The 13078-nt window shown below is 40.5% G+C and overlaps 2 protein-coding genes across 2 annotated transcripts in view; one reads left to right on the top strand and one right to left on the bottom strand.

Annotated features, from left to right (window-relative positions):
- The first annotated feature begins 24 nt into the window (after positions 1–24).
- On the top strand, positions 25–3015 carry LOC4816365 (condensin complex subunit 2-like). The gene is made up of 4 exons (XM_001356076.4): positions 25–153; positions 217–643; positions 714–2267; positions 2335–3015. Exons 2-4 carry the CDS (start codon positions 326–328, stop codon positions 2677–2679), a joined length of 2217 nt encoding a protein of 738 aa, XP_001356112.2. The 5' UTR covers positions 25–153; positions 217–325; the 3' UTR covers positions 2680–3015.
- Positions 3016–7414: 4399 nt separating this feature from the next.
- The window catches only part of sNPF (short neuropeptide F precursor), a 44952-nt gene continuing 39288 nt past the window's right edge, over positions 7415–13078 (bottom strand). The window contains exons 2-5 of the mRNA XM_033379410.1: positions 8619–8759; positions 8103–8557; positions 7822–8043; positions 7415–7764 (exon numbers count right to left, since the gene is read on the bottom strand). Coding sequence (XP_033235301.1) covers positions 7732–7764; positions 7822–8043; positions 8103–8557; positions 8619–8736 — 828 coding nt within the window. The 5' untranslated portion in view covers positions 8737–8759 and the 3' untranslated portion in view covers positions 7415–7731. The remainder of the gene's footprint in view (positions 7765–7821; positions 8044–8102; positions 8558–8618; positions 8760–13078) is intronic.

The raw sequence follows: 13078 nt of genomic DNA, 5'->3' as shown, positions 1-13078 counted from the left end.
TATTAATTATGCCAGCCCTGAGCGTGTGAATGTGGATTTCCAGCCCTGAAATGTTAAGCACTCACTCTCCATCCCTAGATTGCGGCGTCGTTTGAAAGAAACTGTAAACCAATACCAACGCAGCGATCAAACGAAATACACAAAACGAAATTGGTAAAAATAAGCAACAAAAGTTATAGAAATTGTTATAGAAAAACTATATTCTCTCCTTGCAAGGCGGACAACAGCATTTGGCGTCCTCTTGTGATTACGCACACCCAGGCATTGGTATTTTCGTTAATTTTGCGCGTAAAATCATCGACCAGCAAAGAGGCATCGAGCAATCATGACGTTGCCTCGCTCGGAGACGCCACTGCGTCGATCTGCAGTGGGCAGCTACCGGGAGAGCATGGCCCGGGACATAACAGTGATCAATGACGACGAGGCCGAGCGGCGGGAAGCACGCCGGCGAACGCTGCTGGTTCAGCAGGACACGCGCAAGAGTTCAGCTCTCGAGTCCATCGAGGAGAACGAGACGATACGCTCCTGCGTGGATCTGTACAACTGCAATAAGCTCAGCAAAGACAATGCCTGGCATATGTCGCTGATTGATTCGCTGGCCACTCTAATGGATCGCCATCACAAAAAGCTAAGCAACTTCAAGGTGCGTTTTACTCTTTGCCCCTCTGACTGACAATCTGCAGAGTTCCTAACCTACTTTTCCACATTCACAGATGGCTGGCTCTTCGCTGGAGGCCTCGTCCAAGGTCTACGGCCTGCGTGTAGACTCAATCTACATCGATGCAATGCGTATATCGGCGGGCTTGAGTGCTCGCACATTGACGGACAAACAGATAAACGATGCCGACGCGGATGATGAGGGCTTACCTGAAGGACCTCCAGGTGATGGCGAAGGTGGCGATGCGGCTCCCAGTCAACAGCAGCAGGCGGCACCTAAGCCCAAGCGCCAGAAAAGGAATTTATCAACGGTGACAAAGAACAAGGAAACGTTGAATGCCCGTTTGGACATGGTGCCCATGCAGGATGCGGTTTTTGGGAAACTCAATTCGACGGTGGGTTCCATCAATGCCTCTAATCGCCTGATGCACAACATTCTGCCCAGCGTGGACTCTGAGATGCGGCTACGCACGACCCACAAATTCTGGGATTCGACGGAGGAGACGGATGAGCTCATGGACAGCGAAACGCTGAGTGCTAGCACCAAGGAATGGACCAATGAAGAGTTGTGCAATGCGGACTGGCTGCCTAAGCTGTACAACCATATGGACAAACTAAATCTGCGGCCACTCCACACGGGCTACGTGATAACCAGTGCTCCCAATCCCAAGCCCCAGACGGGATCTATTTCAGAGGCGGCCCCCACATATGATGACGATGATGAGGGGCTGGACAATGCGGACGACTTCGGTGTGAATCCCACAGATATATCCGTGGCCTTTGATATGAACGCTGAGTGTGAGCCCATGCCGGATATGGAAGCAGGTCCTCCCATTATCCTAGAAATACAATCCAATGATTTGCAAGAACTCACCGCCGAGGAGCAGACGGTCGTCAACAATTGCCGCCGTTTGAGGAAAACGGCCGAATTCATTGACGACTTGAGGCCAGTGGATGGTGTCACTAGGCTGGACTACTCCTACAGACCCATGGAGCAGATCTCACAGTTTTGGGCGGGTCCAGCGCATTGGAAATTCAGGCGCACTCGTCCGCGCACCACTCTGGCCCAGTCGAATGGTCCTATGGATGCTGTGACTGCTGCCAAACCAAAGAAAACGGCGGCAGCGGCCGCCAAGCGACGCATGAAGGAGGTGCAATATGGAAAATTCAAAGAGGAGTTCTTTCAGCCCCTCGATGCCAATATAAAGCAGCGAAAGGTCAACTATCAAAAGAAATGGGATGCCCGAAAGCTGGTGCTGCCCACGAAATTCAACTTTGAAGCGGATTACTTTTTCAAATACGATTCGGCGCCGAGTATTAAAGTTAGCCAGAGATTTGGTGAAGCCGACCTGGATGAGGGTATGGGCAACGATATGGATATGGATGGGGGCTCACACCACGGCGATGCCGACATAGAGCTCTTTGACAACGAACATTTCACCACAGATGATCCTGTCATGAACCGAATGTCGGGAGCGGGCATTGAAGATCCCATGGACATGATGAATGTGGATTTATGTGAGGGTATGCCCAGCCAGAGCCAAAGCATGCATGTGGGTCAGGATACAATCGTGGAGATAGCCACCGAATATGAGGGTGCACCGAAGCAGGTGGGTCATTGGAGGATATGCTATTCCCAAGGGTGTCTAAAGTATCACATATTGTCATATTTTTCAGGTCACCAAAGTGATTGTGCCATTCGCGAGGCGCGCCAAGGTGATCGACATGAAGAATCTCAAGAAAAACTGCAATTCTCTGATCCAGAAACAACTCCTCAGTCCTGTCGACGAGGCATCGATACCCTCCCACCCAGTGCCAAAGGAAGAAAGCTACGCGAAGGGTACCGCCAGCTTCCAGGAGCTCTACCGAACGTTGCCTGATATGTTGAATGCCAAAATGAAAGATTCTCTGTCCCCATCGGTGGCCCTCTATGCGGTTCTCCATTTGGCCAACGACATGAAGCTGCGACTCATTCCACAAGAGAATCTAGAGGATTTTAAAATCCGGCAAGTTCTGGATTAGCATTTAATGACGAAGTTTTTAATTGTGCCCCCAATTAATGTGTTTCCTTAAACTGACGAATCGTATAGTAAATGACGTACCCTCTAGCATTGTATCAGTATTTCCCATTACCCCCCTCCCAAAATGAAAGTCAATCTTACCTCAATTTTAAGCACATTTTCATTCAACAAACGAAACGAAACGAAGCAGGGCTCATCTCCAATGTGTTCTCGGATGATTTTTTAGTTCTATCAGTCAAGCGGTACCCCGTGTTAAGTTCTAAGATTTATAACAATAGAAATGTGTGTGTTACCATATAAACAATAAAATATTTTTGATATGTGGGTACAAACCTTACCATATTTTGAAAATTTTTTGAGTTTGTAGTACATGGAATTATACTTTGAACCCTCACACGCACCCTGAAGATGAGCACCCTCTCCCTCCTCCTCAAAAACCAACGTCATTTCCAATAGGGCTCTCCACTTCAAACATCTCGTCTAGATCTCTGGCTGCATCTAAGCCTCTATTACTCCCACACACTCTCACCAACAGGTGTCCAAAGGTATTCTCTATATAAATGTAATAGAAACAGCGGGAGAGAGAATGGATGAGCGAGCTTCAATTTTTCGGTTCGGCTTGCACGCGTTCAATGCGTTAATATTTGTTTTGCAATTTGTGATAGTGTAGTGCAGTGAAGAACATACAAATTCCTGTGATTAAAGTGCTAAATCTAAGAAATTGTGCATGTGTCTGGTGCGGGGGCGAAGCAATGACAAAAAATGGTAGGAAAAAGGCAGATCGTGGGTACAAAGAAGCGGAAATATGTGAAAGTGCAGTGCAATAAGTATTATATGCATTATTGGAAATTCCCAAAAAAGCACCAATAAGATACCGTTATGTCGGTGGTCGCACTAGGTCTTGGGGTGTATACATATGTACATATGTGTGCGTGTGTGCAAATGCAGAAAAGGTCTTCCATGTAGTAGACGGAGAGAAGATTAAGAAGATCAAAAGGGCCTACGTTTGGATATGTCGATCTGTCTCGTTCGGGGCTTCAACAGCTTAAAATATGCGTGTTTCCTGGGAGTCCTACCCTAATGGCTTGTCTTATTTTAATGAAATCAAAGCTGATGCTATTATATCGCAGGAAAAAGGTGGAAATGTGACAAGTGTGTGAAAGTGCAGTGTATCAGTGTTTTTTTTTGTATGCTAGTGCTCTTGGTACCGTTACGTTTGTGTCGTTCCATAAAATTCGGAAATCGTCGTCGGGTCCCGAAATCTCACGTTTTCGTTCTTTGTTCATCGCAACCTCGTCTCGAAATCGGCTCCCCCTTGGAGAGTGAAAAGAACAACAAATGAATTTTGCAATATCAAAAAGAGAAGACAATAATAAAGAAGAGGAGTCAAAATAAATGTAATAACGGTGAGTGGGACCTTCTCTTAAGTAATAAAGTCTCCTTCTTGGAGACCTTGTCTTTTCAAAGTAAATCTTTCTCTTAAATAATTTTTTTCCCTAGACAAGCTTCCGTCGCGCTGTTCTTCTTCAGTGTCATGTGTCGTCTTATCCTCGGCAAAACCAAAAAAAACTTTTGCATTAGTTTTTGTGGGGGCGACGGTGGTAGGGGGTGCGCGTCTCAGACAGAAGCGGAAGCAGTTGTTACCATTGTTTGTTGTTGTTGTTGCTCTTTCATTTGCATATGCACATGTGGGCAGGGATTCGGGGGGCAGGCGGTGGGAGGCAAAGCAATTCCGAAGGCGTTTGCAAGCGTTTTTAATCGCAAGTTGTTTCTGTCGCGGCCTGAAGATTGTTTTTTTGTTTGTTTTTGGATGCCCTTCAATAGAGGGTATAACTATTCTGAAATGATAAATGGAAGAAGAGCACAGAAGGGGTTTCCAACCGATATAGAAATTTCCTTCCATCCGTCCGTGATCAAAATCAGCTGACTATAGCTCCTGTATAAACGTTGCATTTTTAAGGATATTTAAACATTCGGCTCCCAAAGTTTCCTTCCTCCCTGCTGTAGCGCGTGTGTGTGTGACACATTTGTACCGTTTTCTCGCTTGAGAGTATGCGTGTGTCCTGGAAAACTTTCGTGTATTTGCAGAGCGCTTTTAGGCCACGTTTTGCAAGCGTATGTCTGTGTATGTGTGTTTTAAAAGTATGTCTGTAATTGCATATTATTTGCATAAATATTTACCAAGTACTAAGTAATGTAAAGCTGTATCTCACACACATACATACATACTATATACCGTTATACCGTATGTGCAACAAAACAGACACAACATTTAGACAGAACATTTAAAAACAGGTCGCCATAAAACTTTTGACATTAGCAGCAAAAGGATGCCAGGGAAAAGTCAAACTTTCAAGAGTTAAATGTGTGGATCTTATGTCGCATTTTGTTGGAATCTTTGGCTATTAGGAGGTTGCTGTGGTTACAGATTTAAATACGTGAAAATCTATAGAAAGGAGAAAATAATGCTTAAAGGCGGGAGTTTTCTACATTAATTTTTTACAATTTTTAAAACTTTGCTTTCCGCCAATTAATAGTTGAAACTTTGTAACATTTATTTAGACAGAATATATATAACGAATTAAAGTTAATTATCCACTAATTTACTCCTACAACTACACCTATTACAACTTTCGGAGCTTACCAATTTCATGGGACAACTTTTCATGAATAAAACGCGCAATTGCAGTGCATTTTCCAACTTTTACCTGCTGCAAACGCCCAATACCTGCTCGAATGACCCAATAAAAGTGCCAACAATTATCAACTTGGATTCCCAGAGCGTCGGATGACACCAGAGCAAGAGTGTGTATCCTCTGCAACACGATTACGGCCACAAATGTGAGAGAATTAAGCCAGAAACCAAACAAGAAACAACAGGGAACTCTGATGAAAATGGCAGATGCGGGCAAGGAGCCACAACATTCCGGCAATGAAAATGGGCAAAGACAAACAGAGACATTTACAGGTGCTTTCCACCTGTGGGGGCGAACCCTTGACACAGACCCAAACTCCTGTAACATTTTGTTGTTTGTTTTTCGTAATTAACTTTTCAACTCCAAATGCGGTTCTGAAATTTCTCTCTCTCTCTTCTGTTTCTGTAAATGGAGCGCGTTTTATATTTTTTTTAATGACATTTGACATTGGAAATTCGACACGAAAATGCACTCAATTGCGTGTATTGTAGTAGGTTATGGTTGTATGACACTTCTGTATTTTGGGACAATATTAGGCAATTCGGGAAACATATTTTCGATGGTTGTTGTACAGCAGAAAAGGGGGTAATGCTACACATGAGAAATTTTCGCTGATTTTTGTGATTTTAGGGCATGGCCCTATCTTCTGGGCATAGGATAGTGCGCTCCCGCTCACACACACATGTATAACAGGGATCGGAACCATAGAATAACAGTTTTGTTCCGTTTCGCGAATGGGCGCGTGCCGATCGCTGCCTTAGGGAGTTGCGATTTGCAATTTATTGAGTGATTTTATTGAATTACCTTTTGGTTTCTCCATGCAGAGAGAGAGAGGTGTTTTCGAAGCTATTTTCAACCTACTTCTGGCAAGATCTGATCTGAAATGTTTTCCATAATTTTGTATAAGCCAAAATCCCCATAGTTTCCTCCCAAATACACCGAAATGAAATAAAAACACTTTGAATTTTTGACTCCTTCAGAGTTTCACCGTAGGTATTATAGGTATTTATTATATATATATATATATATATGTATATATATATAGCATATAGATCGAGTAAAATATGTACGCGTTCATTTTGTGTGTGTGTGTTACTCTTATTTACATTTACATTCATATGATATTTAAGGGTATATATATATATACTGATATACTCCGTTCTCTGAGCTCTCTGTCTGTGGGGGAAAGTGTTTTTTTTTGTTTCCTATATGTTTGCTGTTTTTGTTAAACAATAATTTCAATGATGGTGTAAATTAAATATACAAAAATGTGTGTCAGAAACAACATTCGATTGTATCTTTATTGTGTTTTTGTTTATGTTTGTTTGGATTTGTTTAAGTAAAATACATTGATAAAATTGCATCCGATATATATATGTATATTTATATAGTCGTATAATATAATAGTTGATACACACATACACACATATGTATATAGTATATATAATTCTTTTTTTTAGCACACAGAATATAACAATTGTTGCAGTAATACATCTATATTTTCTTTCCTTCAATTCTTCTTTCGCGGGGGCCTTTCTTCCATGTTTTTCAAACATTTTTTACCTTTTCATATAATATTTATTAAATCGAAAATTTGTTCACTGACAAATTAAATGTTTATATATTTTTTAAATATTTTTATAGATTTTTCTTTTGTTTTTATAACAAATTTGCGCTAAGTTTTAAAGGTGTTTTGTAAGTTTTTATATTTTTTTATATACATTTGAGGCTAGAATTTGTTTGGGGGATCCTTTTTTAAAGTTTTGTTTTTGTTTTTATTGAGCATAATAGGAATTTAGGGAGATTCGAGGCAAACAATTAAAAATATAAGAAATAAAATAACAGAACTGATTTATATTTTCATTTAGTTTGTCAAATAAACCCACCCAAAATTTATATGTATTTATTTTTTAATTTTTTTTAACGTTTATAATCTTGTAGATATTTTTTTTTGTTTTACCTGCGCGGCGCCTTGTGTTAAAGTTTCATGGACAAATATATATATATATATATATATATATATTTATTTAGGTTTTTTTGTTGCTGCTCAAAAACGAAATGTTAGACATTAATGGGTTAATCATATGTTTAATATATATAGAATTTATATATGTGTTTTTTTGTTTGTTAAATATATGCATATATTTCTCAGCCATTGACTCTGCTCTTTCCTCCTCCTCTCTATCTCTCCACTCTCTTTCTCTCTATTTAAAAATTCTCTCAAAAACTGTTTTTTTTGGGCTTTGGATATTTCGACCGTTTTTTCTAGTTTTCTTTTCTTTTCCCATCATTTGATGTCCTTGCCATTGTCCTTTGGAGTTCCTTTCGCCTTGGCCATGAATATCTGGGATAAGTATTTAATTTTTGGGAGCAATTGAAGAGGTTTCAATCTGAAAAGAAAAGGGCTTTATTGAGGAACAAATTCCTTTTTTCAGAGGTTTTCCCACCTTCTGTTCGGTTGCGGGGGCCTTGCCAGTGCTACGACCCCAACGCAAACGCATTGGCTTGCGTGCCTCGCGCTGGAACTCCGATGTGTCTTCATCCAGTTGCGCCTCGGTGTCGTCTCCATCGTTGGCATAGCCTGCAACGTGTCCAGGGGCGGCCTCGTACTGCTGCAAGGCCAACAGCATGCGGCGCATCTTCTCGGAGTTCCACAGAGAGTTGTACAGCTGCAAAAGAGGGCATTTCGAATACCGGAAATTTCAAATATATTTTTCAATCATTTCACCTGATCATTATCGCCATTGGTTGCCTCAAACTGGGGCACACTGCGACCCCAACGAAGACGCTGCGGCTTGCGCACCACCCGCTCGTAAAGGCCATCATAGTCGGCACTGAGATCGTCGGCTGCGTCTCCCAATTGCTGCTGCTGCTGGTTGTTGAGGGTTAGTTCACGCTCCAAAAGATCGTCGTAGGCGGTGCGTCGCATCTGTGGCAAGGTGGGGTCGCGGCGTCCGAACCGCAGACGCAGGGAAGGCGATCGAATGGGCTTCTGGTTGACGTCGCCGAACCAACGCTTCTCCACGATATTATTGAGCATGTCCGGATCGCTGCGACCAAAGCGGAGGCGCAGCGAAGGAGAGCGCTGGGCCTTGCGCTCCACCTGGTGATTGGGAAAGACCACGGGTCCGGCATACTCCCGCTGCAGGAGATTGTCGTAGAGATTGCTGATGGGCCCGCCACCTAAAAGAAGGATCGGTATTTGGGGGATGGTCGTCCGGTAGAATGGGGAGGAAGAACTCACCTTGAACGACGGGCGAGAGCTCCGCATTGGTGGGTTGGTGCATCATCAGAAGATTCAGCAGACAGCAGATGAGGGCCAAGGCACAGCCGTGACTCAATTGGGGATTGAAGCGGAACATTGCTGAGCTTTTGATCGAGGGAGCTGTAAATGCAAATCAAAGCGGAAATAATTTAGAATTTTTCCCTTTTGATTAGAGATATGTAGGGTTTTTTTTGGCTTAATTTGAAGGATTTTTATGTTTTTTCCTGTTTTCTGTGCATTGGAAAACAAGAAAAAAAGAAGACAAACTTTCGAACAATGAAAATTTTAGCCAAAAAACACTCCAAAATTGTCTGCAAAACTTTAATAAAATTGACTTGTAAAACATTTCTGGCACTTTTCCAGCCACAAAAAGTGTCGTCTCTATTTGGTCACAAATTATGCATGACTGCACCTGAATGGTGAATGCCACCACCTCCCCCCAATCGAATTCTTTTTCTATCATACATGTATTTGTTGCAAATATAAAGCGAAGGGTTAGACAGCTGCAGCGACTGGGCAACCATTAGTGGCAGCATACAATATACTCGTATATTTATATATTGGAATTTTATATTTTATGCGAAGTGAAGGGAAGGCCGTGTAAATGATGTCATGGACTAATGGTTTCTAGCCATTATTAAAAATTGAATGAACTGCGAAGGGTTGTACACGTGTGTGTGTGTGTGTGTGTGAAATATAATCCATACATTATAAAATGCCTTGCATGTAGACAAAGGAAGGGCTAGACAGACTGTGAAAGCAGGGGGACGTGTGGTGGAGTCATGAATACAAAGTGAATGGCAATTCAAATGCAACAAGAAACGGGGGAATACAGCTGAGTGTCTAGACAATGAGGTACCCTTTAATGCACTTAAAGGGAAAGGTACCAAGATAAGGGAGTTGTAATTGAAAAAGAAAAGGGTTCAATGAGCAAATCATTCAATGGTTCTGGTTGGGCCTCATGTTTGAATTTTTTTTTCGGGTATTTACATATCTAAGCTGAAAAAGAATACAAAAATGTTCTAGAGTTGGTGACTATTCTGTCTCCCTGTTGCATGTTGCACCATGAATACAGCAGGCACTCTTTGCACCCTCCAACTCTCTTGCTCTCTCTGTCTGGCTTGTGGTGTAAATAAGGCTTCATTGGAATTCATTTGAAAATCATCATATGTTTCATTTTACAAGGAGGTGCAAAACGAGGCCAAAGAAAATGGCAATTGAATTATTTATAAGAAGAGGAAGAGAGAGAGAGGGAGATACAGGTTAAAGATGGTACTGAAGAGGGGAATAGACTCTCGCAGGGAGATCCGCTGTTGCCATTGAGTTTATAAAGAAAACACAAGTCAAGACACCTGATGGATGGCTCACCTTAAGGGCGACACCCCGCAGGCATAAGGAAACAATGGTTAAAACAGTAAAACAAAATACAAGAGAGAGAGTGGTGCAAAGAGGGATACATTCAAGAGACAGAGGGTACCTCTTAATGCTTAAGAAAGGGGGGAGGGTGTCTCAATGCTTAAAAAAGAGCCGGAAGGGGGCTCTGCACTCGGAATGAAGTTCTTGTGATGAAAAGTGTCTGAAAGTCTCGAAATGCAATATGCAACATTATGCAGTAGACACTCGTTTCATCGCGTCTCCCCCTCGCCCAAGGCGGGTGTTCTGTATTTTCTTTGTTTCGTTTTGCTGTTGTTGCAAGCGGAAGTCGAAAGTCTAAGCCTTTGCCACTTGCCACTGTAGCAGCAGCATCATCATCTGGATCCTTGAAGCATTAAGTGCCCGTCGAAAGATATTTTTGTTAGGAGATGCATCCCAACGTATACGTGATAGCCGGCGTTCGTATCGTATACGTGATGTCACAAGAGGGCAGGAGACAGGAGACACGAAGTCGAGCCGAAAAATTAAATTGTAGTTTAAGCAGAGACACGCTCCTCCACAATGAAAATTGTGCCGCCCGTCGATATTTGGCCTAATATTTAAAAAAGAGAGAGGCACTAAGGAGATGGGGCACGAGGGGCAGGAATTCGGAGATGGAAGTTATGGGAATGATCTCTGGTCTAAAGGATGTTTTTCTTAGAGATTTTTGGAATGAAAAATAAAGTAAGCGACGAGGAAAATGATCGATTTGGAAATATATAAATATCATAAAATTTTTTACAGATTTAATGATTGTTTTCTTCTATCATCTTTTGTACAGAAAAACTCTAGAATTTGGTTCACTTTTGAAGAGTTTTTGATTGGTACTTTTGATGTATTCGTATTATATATCCAAGCCTAAAGGCTTTATTTTTTTCTAATTATTTATGTAATATGAAAAGCAAAGTATGCTCAATGGAATATGATTCAATATTTTCTTGTAAAGATTTGATGAAAAAATGCCATCTTTTGGCTAAATTTTCTTTTTATTTTGGAGAATATTTATATTAAATTCTTTGGAAAATGGGGACTTGGATTCTCTTTTAGAGAATATATTAAATTCTATAGAAAATTTTCAAAAAATTCGTCTTTTGGAATATTTATAGAAATTGTATTTACTTTTGAATAGTTTTTGATGGATTTGATTGATGGATTTTTGATTGGATAATAGATTAATCATTTTAAATATAAAGCTGAGAAATTTGTCAATCTTTCTCAATAGATTTCAATTCGTTTCGTTCGTTTGATGCCTTTTATTTGATATATATAAAATATGTAAATATTCTGCTCTCCAAAATATAAATCAAATCACTTGGGGGCAGATTTGTTTGAATCATTTCTAGTAATCCTGGTAATCCCGTTTCTGTTGAACCGATTTTCGTTTTATGATTTTCCCTTCCAGTCATTGAATGAATCTTTCCCCCCACCCCCACTTAATCGAATTGTGACTTTCCCAAACCCCCTCCCCCCATCCAACTGTCTGTTACTCTTCTCTCAATGATATTTGGGATGTGTCCGCCGCTGGAGAATGATTTGTTGGCGGAAGCAAAGAGCAATTGCCTCGACCAAAGTCCTGGGTCCACTCGTTATGGAAATTTGCGACCGAATATCTCTGTGTGCGAGGGTGCATTTGTGTGTGTGTGTGTGGGCAACTGTCGGGGTGATGAAATGTGCCGCTGGTCTACGCGACATTTGGGCGACGTTTGTCAAAATTGAAAGTGATTTATCATCGTCCTCGGTCTGCTCTTCTTCTCGGGAGCACCCTCTTGTCTGACTTTTGACGAAATGACGAATGAGTTGTGAGATATTTCATACAGATAATGATGCTATTTATGTGGGTGGGATGCACTGACAGAAAATATGGTGTGTGACGGAATCTACAATTTTTCTAGGGACTTGAAAGTCTTGATGGAAAGGTCTTAGAGATAGGTAACAATGGGATACAAATATATATGATAATAAAAATTAATAAAAAGAATATATAAAATACAAATATTAAGAAATATAATATAATACATATGTAAATATATAATATATCTGTAATATAAAAATATATACTACAAAAATAATTAAAATAAATTTTATAGGATCATCCAATTTTCTAAATTTTTTTATAATACTTTTTTATTTTGATCTGTGAAATATTATGGATTTTTCTTAATGGGAAAACTATATAGCTTGTTGTTAGCTATTTAATTTTTAGAAGCGTTCTACAATTAAAAATTTTGTTTATTATTATTTTTTGTTTAAGTCTAATATTTACTAAAACCAAGAATTACTTAGTTTCGGTTGTTCACACTTTGTTCTATGAGTTTCCAAAGAAATTTCGTCATAATTTTTGTTCTTTGCATTTTTATACATTTTTCATTATTTTTCGTGTATTTTTCTTCTTTTTTTTTGTCTAAAGCATAGTCCATTATTTTTGTGCAATTTTCTTCAGTGCAATGTTATCCCCAAACCCCCACTTAAGCCGTGCTTTAAAAAACAATGTGTCCCCAGCCATTAAATGGCGACAAGAAGAACCTTTTTTTTGGTGTTATTTCTGGGTCTGTGAATGGAATATAAATATAATAGGGGGAGTAGGGGAATAGAGAAATAAAATGCCTGATTGACACATAATAAGCAATCCCATTAACACATTTTGTTGTGACATCGAGTGGCCTCCTGATCAAATGATGCCTCATTGGACGGACAGTGGTGCTCCACTGCCACTTGGAGGCCTAATATGTTCACTGTTTAACAGGGTGAGGGACTAAATAGAAGATGCAGAGGGTAGAGCTTGAAAAGGAAGAGATGGGAGGAGATTGTCATACATTTTCTTTCATATTTTACTCCTAGACATCATAGAAAGAGAATTGTAAATCAACTCTGGTTAGTTAGTCCACTCTGTCGAATATTTAATAATTTTTCCTATTAAGTGTGGTACAAACTTTGTTGTCTAGTGTAACCAAGCCAGAACCACAGACCGCTTTCCCATTGAAGCGTGAAAAACACATTGACGAGGTTTAAATAGCCTTTGGGGTCCA

This window comes from Drosophila pseudoobscura, chromosome 4, assembly GCF_009870125.1.
Source record: "Drosophila pseudoobscura strain MV-25-SWS-2005 chromosome 4, UCI_Dpse_MV25, whole genome shotgun sequence".
NCBI lineage: Eukaryota > Metazoa > Arthropoda > Insecta > Diptera > Drosophilidae > Drosophila > Drosophila pseudoobscura.
The sequence above is the reverse complement of the archived record's forward strand: the minus strand, read 5'-3'. Positions and strand labels throughout refer to the sequence as shown.